The sequence below is a fragment of the Artemia sp. Qi Xiang Cuo genome, chromosome 11 (genome assembly GCF_049724085.1).
Source record: "Artemia sp. Qi Xiang Cuo chromosome 11, ASM4972408v1, whole genome shotgun sequence".
Taxonomy (NCBI): Eukaryota; Metazoa; Arthropoda; class Branchiopoda; order Anostraca; family Artemiidae; genus Artemia; species Artemia sp. Qi Xiang Cuo.
Genome location: NC_142804.1, coordinates 36808790 through 36825368, shown reverse-complemented (window position 1 = coordinate 36825368; position 16579 = coordinate 36808790). Strand labels below are relative to the sequence as shown.

Genomic DNA, 16579 nt, shown 5'->3' with positions numbered 1-16579 from the left:
AGATGATAAGTAATACAGACATTTCTAGTTTCGGAATGTTTGCTCAGAAAAGAATTATGCAACATTTGTTCTATCTATCTTATCGTCTTTTTCCTATAGTGAAAATAGCGTTACATTGCTTCTTATCAAATTACTTCGCAATCGTCCAAGGAAACTATTATATAGCAGGGATAACTCACACCACGGGCCCATATCGTCCCTTGCCTCTCTCCATTCGGTTGGACCTCTGGCCCTCGACAATGAAAGTCTTGGGCCTTCGGCCTTCACAAAGAAAGAATTCAGGCCTTTAGGCCTTTAAGGGCTTGTTATCATGTCATCATATTTATTTTTTTTATCTTGGATTTAATACGTCCCTCATAGCTCTGAAATTAGTCAGCCAAAATTTCATATTTCAAGTTTCAACAGTTTAGCTGCAAATTCACGCTAAGGGTAAATAGACAGATAAAAACACACTTGTGCTCATCTTTGACGCTTTTTAGGAGAGTTTTTCTCTCAGAAATGTTGTTAATTTTTCTGTTTTTAATCCATTGCACTTAGCACATAAAGAGGCTAAGCTAGAAAGTTGTCAAAGTCTTTTTTTACAATAGACTGTGTGCAAAACCATGTCTAACGACATTATATGGGTTACCTTGATCTTTGTCTCTGTTTGTTTTAAACTCATGGTTTTAATTCCAATTACATTTGGAATGTTGTCAGAGACACATAAACCAAATTGTAACATATAAAACAGATTAAAACTTCTACGGAATTGAATATATACATAAAAGGGGAACTGCTCATCCTCAAACCCTTCCTCCACTGTGAGTTTCATTGTGAGTTTCACAGAGCATTATCTGTTTTTCCTGAAAAGTCAAGGAACCTAGAGTACGGATAATATTTGGGGTGTGATAATTAGAAGGGCGATATAAACCATTTTTTTAACTTTTCAGGAGAGCCAAAAAAAAAAAAATTGAAAGCCAAAAAACGGAAAAAAGGAGACAAGTGCCGGTTCCCCATATTATAGCTCCATAAGATAATCCTCTTTTGTCAAAACCGGCTCATTTCTCTTTTTTTATCTCCGTAACGGTAAAAGATATGACAACTCTGACTGCACCATTCGATTCCTCGCTCTGAGTTTACCCACTAAAGATACACAATTCATTTTCGATCAAGGCGACATATGTCGCCCTTTTCCGGGTTGCAGCGGTAGCTAGCAACCTAGTACGAGACGATCATGTCCGATACTAAGAAATACAATAGCCCAAAACCCTAAAAAACAGGCAACTCTATTAGAATCACCTTGTCCGAAACCCCTATGTAGGAAACTTACAGCGCCTTGGCTTGAATAACTAGTAAATCCATTGGCTTGGAAAACAAGATAAGTGGCTTGAACTATAATATTCTGCATCGATAGCACGTTTTTTCTCGTTCTTTCTCCTCAGCTAGCAGGGCACTGGAACATCATAGAGAGCTGTTTAATGGCTCATTTGAAAGGAAAATGATGTATTTAAAAACTTTTCGTTTAACAAATAAGAATTTTAAAAATAAGATCAATTCTTTATGATAAACTAAATTTTTCTATAACACTGTAGTAGCAGTAGGTAGCTATCAACCTAATAAGAGTTATATTAAACAACAAGCTATAGCCAATAGTTATTTGAATATCTTAATAAATAATTATATGCATGATGATACAACGTTTATCTTTTGACAAGATAATACATTAAAGAAATATTGACTGAAATTTTAGCATAAATCTTATTTTAGTTTTCAGTTCAGAATCGCTAAAGTTATGTTGTCTGAGCTATAATCTTAACTTTTTAATTGAAACTAAAAAAAAAATATTGCAAATTTTGAAATTTGTTTTGGTTTGTTTTATAATAAAGAACGAACGCTAGCTCATAGTAACTAAAATATTAATTAATAGTACTAGCCTCCGATTTAGGGGCAGTATTATCATCGGTAAACTTTTCTAGGATATGATGCCATATTTGACTTACTTAGCTGCTTGATTCTTAGAGGTTTGTCTTTTGCTATTTAAACTAAGAAAAAGCCGTAGGCTTTTTACTGTTTGTAATTTCAACGCAAGGGGAGATAAAGATTACTAAATATTACGTAAATTGAAAATAGTTATCAAAGCCGATTTGCATAACACATATCATTCAGAACTCGTATTTGTATTAAATCTTTAGTATTCTGAAATATGAAGTTGTGTTATAAGAGAGACACACATTGTTAATGACAATGTTAAATACACATTTATACTTAAAGTAAAAAAGAAGATTAATTTATTCAATACAAGAAATAAGGACGGAGCTCAGGTTCTTATACTATCGCTTCCCTTTTTCATTTGTTGTGGGTGCTGGGGTACAAATTTACATCCCTAGTGCCCGACATCAGTATGATAAGCTAATATAAATAGGCATTTTTTTTAATTGACAGGTAACATCTGAAACTAGAGTAAGATCAGTTAGAATTTTACCGCTTTGATTTTCTTAGAGCTATAACATCAAATCTGCCAATGGCTACGGGATAAATTTATCGAAATTTTTGTCACTTTAGAACCATGAGTACTTGGGCTAATGCAATCTGTTTCAACCAATCAGACATGCCTAACAAAGACCATATAACTGATCTAGCCAGAAGGATTGAGACTGGAGATACATAGCCCTCTTCTAAAAGTGAAATATTGTATAATTATAAAAGGCTATTAATAACTATAAAGGAGCATTGATAACTATACTTTTGTACCAATATATATTAAAATGATGATAGTTTTATACTAATTTTCATATTTTAAGGAAAGGCGCGTCGTTCCCGAACTTTTCTTTCGCTACGCAGCTGGATTGTGCTTTTATTTCTGTATTCTACAGCCAATTCTTTTTTCTGTTAAAATAAATGTTTTTTTTTTCAAACGTGAGCAATGAATAAACCTTAAACGAGCAAAAATTGATCTGAATCTTTCATTTCTCACTACGGGCACTTTTTTTGTTTTGCTTTGCAACTTTGTGGTTTGGATCTGGAACTAAGTAAACTGAAGTCCTACCATCATTTTCCAGCATAAGAAAATCAATTCATATATATGTATTTTAAACTTCTTTTTTAAAAACTATTATCGAAAAAAAGAATTCCAAATTTATAACTGTCCAAATTTTAGAACTACAAAGTATTTGGCAATGACACATTTGTATTAAATCATTTTAGGAGATAGCCACCTATATAGGGTAATGTCCCTAAGAATCAGGTCACGTAGAAACATAGCATGCCTTTCATCTGGTTGCATTAAATTTTTTTTTCTCCGATTTGAAATACCTGTAAACATATGGTCCTTTTTCGGTTAAAACAGGTTTTCCTCCAGCAAGAACTTCTTCTGGATTCTCAACATTGAAAAACGTGAAATTTGAATACACGGTTACTGGAGGACTAAGCCACGAGTCCCATGTGGGTGTTCCGGGTCTCAGTGGTGCTTTCTGGAATTATAATTTGAAATTATATCTAGGGCTGTAAAACTTTCTTTGAAAAAATAAACTCCTGGTCGATTTGTATGTCAAATATTTCTATGATGTTTCAGAGGCAGAAATGTGGCATACCGTAGATACCAGATGGAACTGGGTTGTCGATTGTAAAAAAACATAAACAAAAGAAAAACGAAGCTAAGACTTTATAAAGTCTTAAAGTCTTTAATCCCCACTTGTCTTAAAGCAAGTTCCCATTTGGCGTTTTCTACCATAAGAAGAATTAAAATGCCAATTTCTTCTGAAATATAAACCGATTTTGTAAAAAAGCTTGGATCTAGTTTATAACAGAGTTAGACAGATGTAAAGTATTTGGGCTGTTACTTTTTTCAGCTGGGCATATCATCAGAAAAAGCGACTTAAAAGCGTGTCCCCATTTGGCAGATTCGGAAAATCCGCAGCGCGAAGCTTTACATTCAATTTCAACGGATACTCGTTTGCTGGATTGCTTATGGTAGTTTGCCGATTGGAGAACACTAGCATTACAGAATCGACATACTGGCGGAATTGGCATGCTGGCATAATCGACATACTGGTAGATTGACAGAATCCGCCAAATAGAGATGTCCCATCAGACACTACTTTTCGCGCATCATTCCAATGGAGACTGGCCGGCTCCAGGAAATACACGCTTTGAAGAAATACACAATTTGAAGAAAATAACAAATGCAGATTATCTTTAAGGAACTACGTGACAGTAAGCCTTGCCAAAAAAAAAATAGTTTAAAGATACATTTAAACACTTTCATATGTCAGAAAACGTCTTTCAATGGTAAAGGGACCTTGGAAGGTTTTTTAGTTAGCAAATTCGATATTCTTAACTTTAAAGAAAAGAGTCAAATCATTTTCACTGGGAGTAAAAATTTGTCAAGCAACCCCTGCTCTTTCAGCGAACGACATACCGGCAGATAGGTAGAATCTGCCAAATGATGATGTCCCATTAGACACTGTTTTTCCAGCAACATTCCAATGGAAACTGGTCGGCGGTAGAAAATGCACGTTTGCAGAATTGCAGAAAATAACAAATGAAAATTATCTTTAAAGAACTGCGTGAGACTAGGCCTTGCCACTGGAAAAAATATTTAAAAATTGTATTGAAACGCTTTCTTATGAAAAAAATATCGTTCAATGGCAAATAGACTTTAGAGAGGATTTATAGTTAGGAAATTTGATGGCTTCAAAATTCTTAGCTGTTAAAGATAAGAGCCAAATAATCATCACTGGTGAAAGTAGTGGGTACAAAAAAGTGGCCTACTAGAATCAGACTACTAGAATCGGCTCCTAGAATCAAACGCCCCTTGCCGCTAATGGTGGGCGAGTAGAGGTGATTCTCCTACTAGAATCGGCTCCTAGAATCAAACGCCCCTTGCCGCTAATGGTGGGCGAGTAGAGGTGATTCTCCCTTCTCTTCTAAGGGACAAATATAGATTGCCGAAGGTGTTCTAAATCTGGCGGGTTGGGTTCTAGAAATGAGGGAAAATAATGGTGGACATCTAGATACTACCAAGGAAGGCTGTTCTAAAATAGGGAAAAAAGAGATAGGAAAGCTCTATTTAAAATACCACGCCCAAGGGGGCACCAATAGTCCAGCAGCTATCGGTACAGTTTGGGGAGGGAGAGGAAGTGAGGCAACAATGAGTATTTGTGGCATGAAACTCGACTCAGTTTTGTGATTCTACCCTTAATAATAATAACAACAATAATAATAATAATACTAAAATAATGATAATAATAATTCTGTAAAGAGTTGTCGCCCTCACATCGGCCTTTCGCGGAAACTACGCAAAGTAACAGCAAACCCACTGACAAAAGAAAAAAAAAACAAAAAACAAATCTGTTCTAAGAAACTGCATACGTTTCCCTTCACACAAACGAAGAAAGTAGCGCCAAACCCACCGACAAAAGGAAAAAATAAACAAATCTATTTTAAGAAGCCATCAAGTCATTCGTTCGAAAAACACAGCCACAAAAGTCCCGCTTTAAACTTGAGTTGTCGAGTGAGAAGGTGAGAACAATTATTGAAGAATAGTAACCGCTGGACGCTATGTAAGATTTTACAACTAATGAATGATTTTATATCTGAGTTTTAAATTGTATATTTTTATATTTTAATCCTTTTCTTATCAATCTTCATCTCTGGTTTCAACTTTTTAGTTTAAAATAAAACATGAGATATGTTAAAACAATGAGATATAAAATAAAACAGATGGAACTATAATTAGTGAGAGCTAGCTTATGTGTCCGTATTGAAAATCACATGTTCCCGTAAAAAGCCATGAGTTCGTTATGCGTCTATGCTAATTGAACTTAGCCTTTATCAGAAACTGGGAAAAATTAATGTCTCCTAAAATAATTCCTTATAAGCCTTCAGAGGCAGTGCTGCTACACCACCTAAGTAAAGACCCATGTGGCTTCCATGTCTTATTTATTTCTATCTTCCCTGACTACTTCGTATGGAAGCGATGGCCGTAGAACCCTCCGATGGGGCTCATTCGATTAAAAATTGAAAGTCCGAGTGCATTTTCTATGAGCAGATCATTCCCTAGCCGTCTCAACCTTTCTCTCATTATAACCCTAGAAAACGGGATTGAACCATACTTTTCGTAAAGCCAACTATTTGAAATACGGTCAATGAGCGGGGTACCCAAAACAACCTGTAGGCAATTTCTCTGGAAGATATCTATTAATCTCCCTCCGTTTTTCGGGGCGCCCATGCTTCAAAAGCATATTTTACCACTGTCAACACTGTAGCTTCCAAAAATCAAATCTTGGTTCGCAGACTTATCTTCCTATTCTTCCAAACTTTTTTTTAACTATGAAAAAATTCCCTGACCCTTGGCTATTCTACTTTTAACATCCTCGCTGCTCCCACCGTCTTTACTAATAATACTACCAAGCTAAGTGAAGCTGCCCACTTGATCAATCTTTTCGTTACCCAACGTCACCTTTTCATCTTCACTTATTCTTAGCCTTAGCGACTTAGTCTTCTTAAGATTAATTTTCAAACCTATTCTAGCACCCTGAACTCGCAAAATCTTTAAAAATGCATTCATTTATGCTCACACTTCCATCGAGGATAAATAACTTCTCATAATACTCTAAGTACAGGACAGTTTTCCGTCACTAATGGATCTTCCATGTTCTCCCATTACCTTTCCGGTGCTCCTTACCGTCAACATGATCCATACGAATGGAAATAGAGCACAGCCGTGCTTAACTCCTGATTTAATACGAAACCAGCTACTAGCCTTATTTCCTACCTTTACCGCAATAGTGTAATTGTCATACATAGCACGAATCACCTTAATGTATATGTTTAGTATACCATACAAGCACAAGACCTTCAATAAAACTCTTCTATTGGCTAAATCAAACGCTTAATCATAATCTATAAAACTGAGGACTAAAGGGGTTTGATGACTCAGGTACTTCTCAATTATAAACCTGAGAGTGAAAATTTGGTCGATGGATCCTCTACCCTTTCGAAAATGACACGGTTCTTCTCTTAAAACTTTGTCTGCAACATCTATCAGTCTAAAAAGTATCATCATACTAAGCGTTTTGCTAACCACAGAAACCAGGCTAATGCCTCTATAATTATCACACTCACATTTATCACTTTTCTTATAAAGGGGTTTAATTAGGGTTTTCCTAAAATCGCTAAGCACTTCCATTTTTTTCAAAAATCATGTTCATAATCTTCAGTAACTTATTTCTAATTTCATAACCACCCATAATTAAGAAACTCATTTACCACACTATCAGCATCTGGGACCCTATTATTTTTAAATCTTTTTATTACTGTTTTAAATCTTATATATATATATATATATATATATATATATATATATATATATATATATATATATATATATATATATATATATATATATCATATATATCATATATACACACACACACACACACACACACACACACACACACACACACACACACACACACACACACACACACACACACACACACACACACACACACACACACACACACACACACACACACACACACACACACACACACACACACACACACACACACACACACACACACACACACACACACACACACACACACACACACACACACACACACACACACACACACACACACACACACACACACACACACACACACACACACACACACACACACACACACACACACACACACACACACACACACACACACACACACACACACACACACACACACACACACACATATATATATATATATATATATATATATATATATATATATATATATATATATATATATATATATATATATATATATATATATATATATATATATTGACTTACTTGACTTATGTCTCCTGCCAGGCGCTGCTTGGCGTAGAGAGTGACGTCTGCCTCCTCCATCCACTTCGGTCCATGGCAAGCGTTTGCACATCGATCAACCTGATATTTGCCATCATCAGGAACTCGGACAGGCTGTCAGACCATCGTTTTTTCGGTCGGCCGCGAGGTCACTCCCAAACGGCTTTGACAGGGTCAAAGTCATGGATTGTTTTCGTAGGGATGTGTGGAGGCATTCAAGGTAGGTGTCCGAACCATCGGAGTGTTCGCTCGGCTGCTTGGGTCAAAAACTGAGACTGCTTGGTGAGCTGCAGCAGCTTCTCATTGCTGACAAAGTCGAACCATTGTAGACCTTCGATCCTCCTCAGGCTCTTCGACTGAAAGACATCAATTGCCTTGAGGGTTGCGGCTGATGCTTGCCACGTCTCAGCTTCATAGAGCATCACAGAACCGACGAGGGCGTTGAAAATCCGCAGCTTCGTAGTGCGACTGATGTTCGGTTTTCGCCAGAGGTAACGGTTCAGTCTGCCCACGGCAGAAGACGCTTTGGATATTCTCGCTTGTAGTTCAGAAAGAAGTGAGCCATCTGAAGAAATTATGGAGCCCAGGTAGGTGAACCTTTGGACAACTTCGATGCTAGTGGTGCTATCCAGGTTAACTGAAGGATTGGCAGCAGGAGAGGATGGGTCAATGGCCATAATTTTCGTTTTAGTCCAGTTTATCTGCAGTCCTACTTTTGCAGCCTCTTCTCGTAGGATTTAAAGCGCTTCCAGCAACTGCTCCATGGAGTCCGCCAGAATGGCCAAGTCATCGGCAAAATCAGCATCTGTAATGACACGATCTCCAAACTTGAGTCCAAAGCTGAGACGTGAAGTAGTCCTTGTCATAACGTAGTCTATGATGACATTGAAGAGCTCTGGGGCAACTGCACATCCTTGACGCACTCCTGTCGTGATTTGGAAGAACGGGCTGCGGCGGCCGTTCACTTGAACACAGCTCTCCGTCCTATGGTGTAGAGCTTTGAAGAGTCTGCAGTATTTCTCGGGCAGTCCTGTCGATTCTAGAATCCGCCAAAGAGCTTCTCGGTCCACTGAGTCGAACGCAGCACGGAAGTCAACGAAGGTAAAAAAAGCTTTTTGTCGGAACTCCGTGGCTTTTTTTATGATTTGTCGGATCGTAAAAATCTGCTCGATGGTTGAACGGTCCGACATAAAACCAGCTTGCTCCGGTCGCCGGATTTTACGAATGATATTTCGACATCGATCTAGCAGGACCATTGAGAAAAGTTTTCCCGGGACAGACAGTAGGGTTATTCCACGGTAGTTCAAGCAGTCGCTTCTAGAACCTTTCCTCTTCCAAAAAGGGATAATTACACCCTTCTGCCAATCTTCGGGAATTATCTCGGTTTGCCAGATTGTAGAGAACAAGGTGTGGAGAAACAGGAGCATAACAGGACCTGCATATATTAGCAGCTCCGCACTCAGGCCACAGATACCGGCAGATTTATTGTTCTTGAGCCTTTTTACTGCATTTCCAATTTCTGATGGGCTGAAAGGCTCGTCTGGAGGAGCATCTGTTTCGTATCTTGGACTGCCAGGTTGGCTGGGACTATCAGTAGGAGGCATAGACGGGCTAGTGTTGTTCAGGAGTGAGCAGAAGTGGCCCTTCCACCGCTCGAGACAAGAACCCTCATCAGAGAGAAGTGTCCCATCCCTGGATAGGACGGGTCCCAATGCTGGTGTTTTATTTTCTGTGAGATTGCGGAGGTGCTTGAACAGGCTACCCATGTCTTTCTTTTTTGCTGCAAGTTTGATTTCATCGGCTTTCCTTGCTACAAACTGAGTTTGGTCTCAGTGAATAAGTCTGTTCCGCACTCCATTGAGCCTTCGATAGGTGGCCATGTCCCCAAGAAGTCTTGCCCTCCACCTTTGCTCTATGACCTGCAGTGTTTCGTCAGTTAGCCACGATTTCTTTGGGAAACTTCGCTTGCCAAGCACCAGCTGTGCTGCTTCGCTGGTCTGTGATTTAAAATACTTCCAGGCGTCTTCGCTGTTGTTGAGTGTGCCCAGGAGCTCAAAGCGATTTGATATCTCAACACTATACTTCTGGCGAGTATATGGCTCCTTTAGTTTCCCAATATCCGCTGCTACTGGTTTTCTTTCCGATCGCTGTGCATGGAGGCGAAGCTGGACATCAGCACACACAAGCCTGTGATCTGCATTTCCGAGCTCTGCTGATCTGTAAGTTCTGCAGTTCTTCAGCGATGATCTCCAGCGTTTAGAAATTTTGACGTAGTCAATCATCTTCTTTGTGCGACCGTCGTTACTATACCACGTGTACTGGTGGATAGTCTTACGTTGAAAGTAGGTGTTTGCGATCACAAGTTCATGGGATTGGCACAGTTCGTGTAGGCGAAGGCCGTTATTGTTCAGTGGGGCGGGGGATACAGGTCCAATTGTGCCACGCCAAACACCCATATCATCTCGCACTGTAGCATTGAAGTCACCGAGAAAAACAGTGCCATCGGGGGAGGAAACTGTTGACAGACATCTGGACAGAGCAGATTAGAACTCTTCCTTGTTTACGTCGTCGAAATTGTTGGTCGGGGCATAGCATATGAAAATTGTCATCTTGCCATTCTTGTGCCCAAAGCGGGCCTTCATTATTCTGTCTGATGCAGCTTCGTGCAAGAGTAAGGCCTTTCTTGCAAGGCCGTTTAGCGCGAGGCCAACACCATTTCTTCTCATGCTCCCTGCATACCAAACTAACGAATGATTATCGCCTATTCGCTCTTCTCCACTTCCAGTAAGACGGGTTTCTGTGAGACCTGCAATCGCCACTTTATTCTTACGAAGTTCTTGAGAAAGTAGGTTCTTTGATGCAGGTGCATTCAGGGTCAAAACATTCCAGGTGGCTATTCGAAGCCCCCTTTGGTCTAGAAGGTTCAGTCTGTCAGTTTTTCTGACGTCGTCAGCATGTCCGTTGACGCGCGTAGGTCGAGATCTTAAAAGGAGGTCCGGATCCGAGGCTATGTAGTCACTTTGCGTAGCACTTGATTTTCAGGTGGATGGTCGCTAGCCCAACCGACCCTAGGCCTGGAATCTGATTAGAGCTAGGTTTAACCTAGATACTGATATTCCCTGGGTGGGCTCCACCCGCCAAATGAGGTTGCAGCAACCCTGATCGGAGTGTTTAGTTAGGGGATGACCCCATATCCAGAGGCACGTGGTCAGCAGACAAGGTCTGCATCATTCCGGACGAACTCCATTCGCCTCCTTTTTGCAATGTTGTATGCGTCATGGATACTGAAATCGATACGATCATTCCTGGGGGGGGGGATGTATTTTATTATCTTGAAATTTGCTTATAAATATGACGTCATTCACGGGATTTTTTTTCCAAAATTAAGGCTCTTAACAAACTTCCTCAAACTCGTGACCTATATACAACTTTTTTTTAAGGCCAGAATAGCCCAGGATACCAATTTTTCTAAAAAAAATATGGAGTCGTTTTGGAGAAAAAAACAAAAAACAAATACAAATACAATTATTGCTCGTTTAAAGAGGTAAGTTATTCCAAGGCGGTACTCTAGTGCCACTGATCTGGTGAACGCTGCTGGAAGGCCACAGTAGCGTACAAATCGAGATGCATTCATTAAAGCTGTTAATTATTTCGAAGAACTCGAAAACTAACAGTTTACAGTGAAAGATATAGCAGAAAAGATGAGGCTTTTCCTTGGACCAGACCAGGCACCGTACACCACAAAGCTTATAAAACGACTTCTTAATGAAACCTACGGCAACCGCATTGTTATAACTGACCTAGACAGACAGATTGGTGTTGTGACTTTCCGACAAACGGCACATGAAATCCTGCGTGATCTTTACAGAACTTTACAGCCGAGTGAATAAGACCAGGTGAAGGTCAGGATAGAGACAGTGGCCAAAGTAATTAAGAATGACATTAAGTTAGTACAGTGTAAAAACTCTGACTACCTCACCACAATCTCACCACAATCGCTGAGTCTCCTTCTTTCTCTGCTAATCACGAGATCAGACAAGGACCTACTGGTAGGTTGAATCGGTCAAGCAATAATGCAGGCTTTCCATCCCCGATCTTTGCTCGCTCCTTTACAAGTATACCTTGGAGTCCAACTACAACACCAATCTGATTCACGTTTCCTCATCGACCAGCTGAATAGGTTAAGTTTTTCTACTTCTTACTCTGAAGTGCTTCGAGCGTTCTTCCGCAGTAGCTCATGGTGCAGAACTTCCAGGGATGACTTCTGGAACTTTCATCCTGTTCATTGGCGAAAATGATGACCACGATATTTCCACTATCGACGGAAAAGGTACTTTCCATGGGATGGGAAGACTAGCTGCTGCCACACCAAGCCTACCCAAATTTCCAATCATAATCTGAAGAGCATTTGTAAACCTTGAAATACTCCAGAAGGTAGGACAAGTGCCTTTCTTCTTCTACAACAGAAGCCAACAGGAGAACATTCTTGTGTACAAACCCACTCCGACCATCACCTTCGACGACCAGATCGATGGCATTGACGTACTATGACATGCAAGCTGTATAGATGACACGAAACGAGTCGGATGGAGTGGATTTATGCAAGCAATTCACCATGGGTCATACAAAGGCACTTCATCGATTGTTTTTCTGCCTATGATCGACTATAATCCCTCCGATCTTTCTTGTGTATACACGACCTTACGTTTTATCTCCGATAAAGCACGCCGCACGGAATGGTAACAGTTGTGACTTTCGACCAACCGTTGTACATGAAAGCGGTGAACATCATCAAGGCTGAGCCTGCTGATAGTCCTCTAAGGCAACAGTTCCAGTAAACTGTAGTCTCCATTGCCGTATGAGCTTTCTTGGAGCGATCGGGCAACTGATGACGGAAACAGAAATAGTGTTCGAATGCATATATGCCGGTGACACTATTAAGCATCTCCTTAGCGGTACAGCTGTTTCAAGAGCTATGAGAACGCACGAGCTTATAGATTCAGCATTGCAGATCTCTCTCATTTGCAAATCGAATGGTTTCATCTGCACAGATGACATTTGCGAGTCATCAAGACTTTGCAGATGCTTCGGCAATATGTATGGCTTTACTGAATGAGGAAGTAACCCTCGAAAATGCATCCAATGCAGACGTAGTGCGTCAAATCCAAACGCGAATCATGGAGTTTCAAGACAAGCTGCAGAACAACAGGACTGCAAAAATACGGCTTCAGTATCTAGGAATGTTCAGAGTGCTTAAGAAGACCGCCAGGGCAGAACGGACCGGAAACTGGGTGCAGTATCTTCAAGCACTCTCTGAGATACTCCCTTATTTTGCAGCTGCAGACCACAACCTGTACATGAAGTCGTGAGAATATTTCTTCAGCAAATGGAAGAGTTGAAAGAAAGTAACCAGGAGCTGCATGAAGACATCGCAGATGGGATGTTTGTAATTCGAAAAAGCGATATATTTTGGGCTCGGCTCTCTCCCGACTTAGTAATTAAGCAAGTACCGATGAGGTCGCTGAAAACAAGCGGGGGACTCAAGAGAGGAAATAGAATGAGTGATACGCAGATTGATCTGGACAGTGTCAATGCCAGTGCGAGCTGAAATTAATGAGCTTATGCAGTCACTCACTGGCGTTGAGTAAGTGTCATCTGACCAGCACGTTTCCGCAATACTAGCTCGGATAGAAAGAGATAGAAAGGACGTAAAAGCTTTAGTAATTTTTTTTGCAGTCCTCTCCGTACGATAAGTGCACTTAATTGCGCAATATATCGAATGGTATAACAGCAGCAAGGGATGTCAACGCGGATGCAGCAAAGGCGATAGGAAAAGAAATTCTGAAGTCAATAAACGACACCGATACCGATCGCTACTTCTTCAAACGTAAAAGCAAAGCGATTACGGTGGCCTGTCAAGGCAACATTTTTCAAGCTGACGGTGAAGACATACAAATTGACGTAAGTCTTCTGTTCAAACGTCTTGCAGCAGCGGCAACTACTATTCCGGAGGGGATATGGAAGAAACTCTCAGATTCGAACTCTCAAGATATCCTACTGCCCTTTCCGAATCTTCAAGCCTGTTACGAAAGCCAGATAAAGCGGAGCTAGCGAGCGCTATTTGGAAATTAGCGAAGGCAGAACCTGTGAACCTCTTATCGAAAGAGCCGGAAAAATTCGTGATCGATGGCGTAAGATTGCTCCAGCATATTCCATGGAAAACAGGAAACATTTTCGAACAGATTTGTAACAGTTAGGTTTCATTTGTGACACAGAAGTATTCAAATGCTTCCGTCGTCTTTGATGGTTACACTTCAGGTCCGTCTACCAAAGATGTCATTAGACGATCGAAAGGTATCCAGTGTCCGACCGTAGGTTTCACACTGAGTATGAAGCAGCAAAGGAAGAAAGAGGACTTTTTGCGGAGTCCCAACAATAAGCAGAACATTATTCGAGCTATTACTAAAAAGCTTGTCCAAGCCGGCCTCACTGTCCTTCATACAGAGAGATGCGGACGTTCTGATTGCATTTGCAGGTGTTGATGCGGCCAAGGAAAGGGCAACCACAGTAGGCGGAAACGACACTGATTTATTGATCCTTCTCCTCCATCACCTACCTCTGGAAGCCAGGGATCTCTACTTCGAAACCAGTACCAAGTCAAGAGCGCTGTCAACTAAATACTGGCACATCAACTTTATCAAAAGATCGCTGAGACAGTTTTGTCACTATATTCTTGTTGACCACGGTCTTCTTCGTTGTGACACGACTTCCCGTTTATTTGGAATAGGAAAAGAGGGTCCCCTGCCATTTCTGAAAAGCCATGAAGAATTTAGGAATAACTGTGAAGTATTCCTTAATCCATGTTCTACGAAAGAAGAATTCCTGAAAGCCGGTGAAAATCTTTTGCTGTGTTTCTACAAGGCTAAGAAAGTGGAGGGTCTCAGCAAAGCTGTGTACAGGGTTTTTCTTGAAAAACTGAACAGGTCAAAGACATCAGCCAACTGTGACAGCTCACGCTGTAGTTGCCGAAAAAATGGATTGCCTTGCACACTTGCTTGCAAAGACTGCTAATAATAATGTTTTTGTTGATAACGATGAAGAAGACGATGTTTAGTACAAATCCTTGATCTTCTCATTTTTAGTTCAATCAAAACCGTAATAATCTTTTGCTGTGATTATCAAATTTACCTGATTTGTTTCATTTTTTACATTTAGTTTCCCCGATGCCTGATGCATTGTACCTCCTGCGGTGAAAACTACAGAAAAGCAAGATACGAATCTAATACCAGGTTTTTTAAAATCATCGAGTCAAAAAACCTGGGGGGCAACATTTTGACCAGTCTCATCGCACAACTCTCGAGGATACTGTTTTCCCCTCCCCCGCTAAAGGGAGATATCGAACCAAGTCCAGCGATAAAACAACATAACTTTTTTTTCGTTTCTCCGCGCAGAAAACGAGCAGACGTGAAGTTCGAGCGCACAATAAATCTGCCCCTGAATTTTTACAATATTCCCCCTTTTCCCCTGTTTTTCATCCTGTTCCGCCCAGGGCATTTTTAGGGAATTTTGATATGTTGTACAGATTTTTTTCTATTCGGTCCCAGAGTTTCGTAGATTTACTGGACCATAGGGTTCTCTGATATGCTTAATCTAATGGTGTAATTTCATTAAGATCATTTGCGTTTTAGGGGATTCTGGCCCTCTTTTTCAAAAATCGAGTTTTCTCAAGCTTTTAACTTCTGATGGGTAGCATTAAACAATCAAGTAAGGAACAACTCGGCCCTATGGTAACCGAAACTCTAAAAAAAGAATTTTGATTTCAATTAATACATCAAATGAATTTATATGGTGATTCCACATAGATAAAATTCGTTAAACTTGATGCTAGGCTACCCATCAAAACTTGTGAGCCTGAGAAAATTTGCTTGATTTTCAAGAAAGGGGGAAACATCCCTAAGAAGTCCATTAGTCGAAATGGCAATTAGCCCTGGAAAAAGGACTGTAAGTTATTCAATTTGCCCATTGTTTAAATATAATATTTGTTATTGTGAAATATACATAATTTTTTTCGGAGGAATTTTCTGTGGGGAAATCCTCTATCAGGAGATTTTTTTGTGGGAAGGAAAATCCAGGGGAATTTTTCTTACGCAGAAGGGAGGGGGGAGGAGATTTTCTTGTATAATTTGAAAAATGGTCAGAACTTAAATAAAATACAAGTTTTTTCAACTGAAAGTAAGGATTAACATCAAAATTCAAAATGAACTGAAATTATTTCCTATATGAGGGGACTGCCCCTTCCTCAACCCTGACTTTTTACGCTCAAGTTTGACTTTTCGTGATAATTCTTTAAGAAAGACTGCACAAAGACAAGGGCCGTTGAATTTAATTTGAAGTATTTACAAAGAACTTTAAGACTTTAGCGTAAAGAACGAGCGTTGAGGGTGCGTAGTCCCCACAAATACATGATTGTTTCTGTTCGTTTAAAGTTTTAATATAGGTCCTAACTTTCAGTTGAAAAAAACTTGCTTTTTTTTCTTTAATCATAGGCAACACAATAGCGCTGCCTAAGTAAAGAACGATGTTGGCACGATGTATTTTTTTTTTTTTTTTTGGTTTATTGGTCTTAGACCTGGGCACTTCGTATCGAAGGAGTTGTCGTAGAAACTTCGAAAAGGGCTCATTATATTTGAAATAGGAGTGGATTGTGCCCTTTTTAATAGCCTA

The 16579-nt window shown here is 39.9% G+C and overlaps 1 protein-coding gene across 2 annotated transcripts in view; it reads right to left on the bottom strand.

The window, feature by feature from the left end:
- LOC148946941 (lysosome membrane protein 2-like) overlaps positions 1-16579 on the bottom strand; it is a 206086-nt gene that overhangs the window by 48885 nt on the left and 140622 nt on the right. For both annotated transcript variants that reach the window (XM_089096747.1, XM_089096748.1), the window contains exon 4: positions 3292-3449. In XM_089096747.1, coding sequence (XP_088952873.1) covers positions 3292-3449 — 158 coding nt within the window. The remainder of the gene's footprint in view (positions 1-3291; positions 3450-16579) is intronic.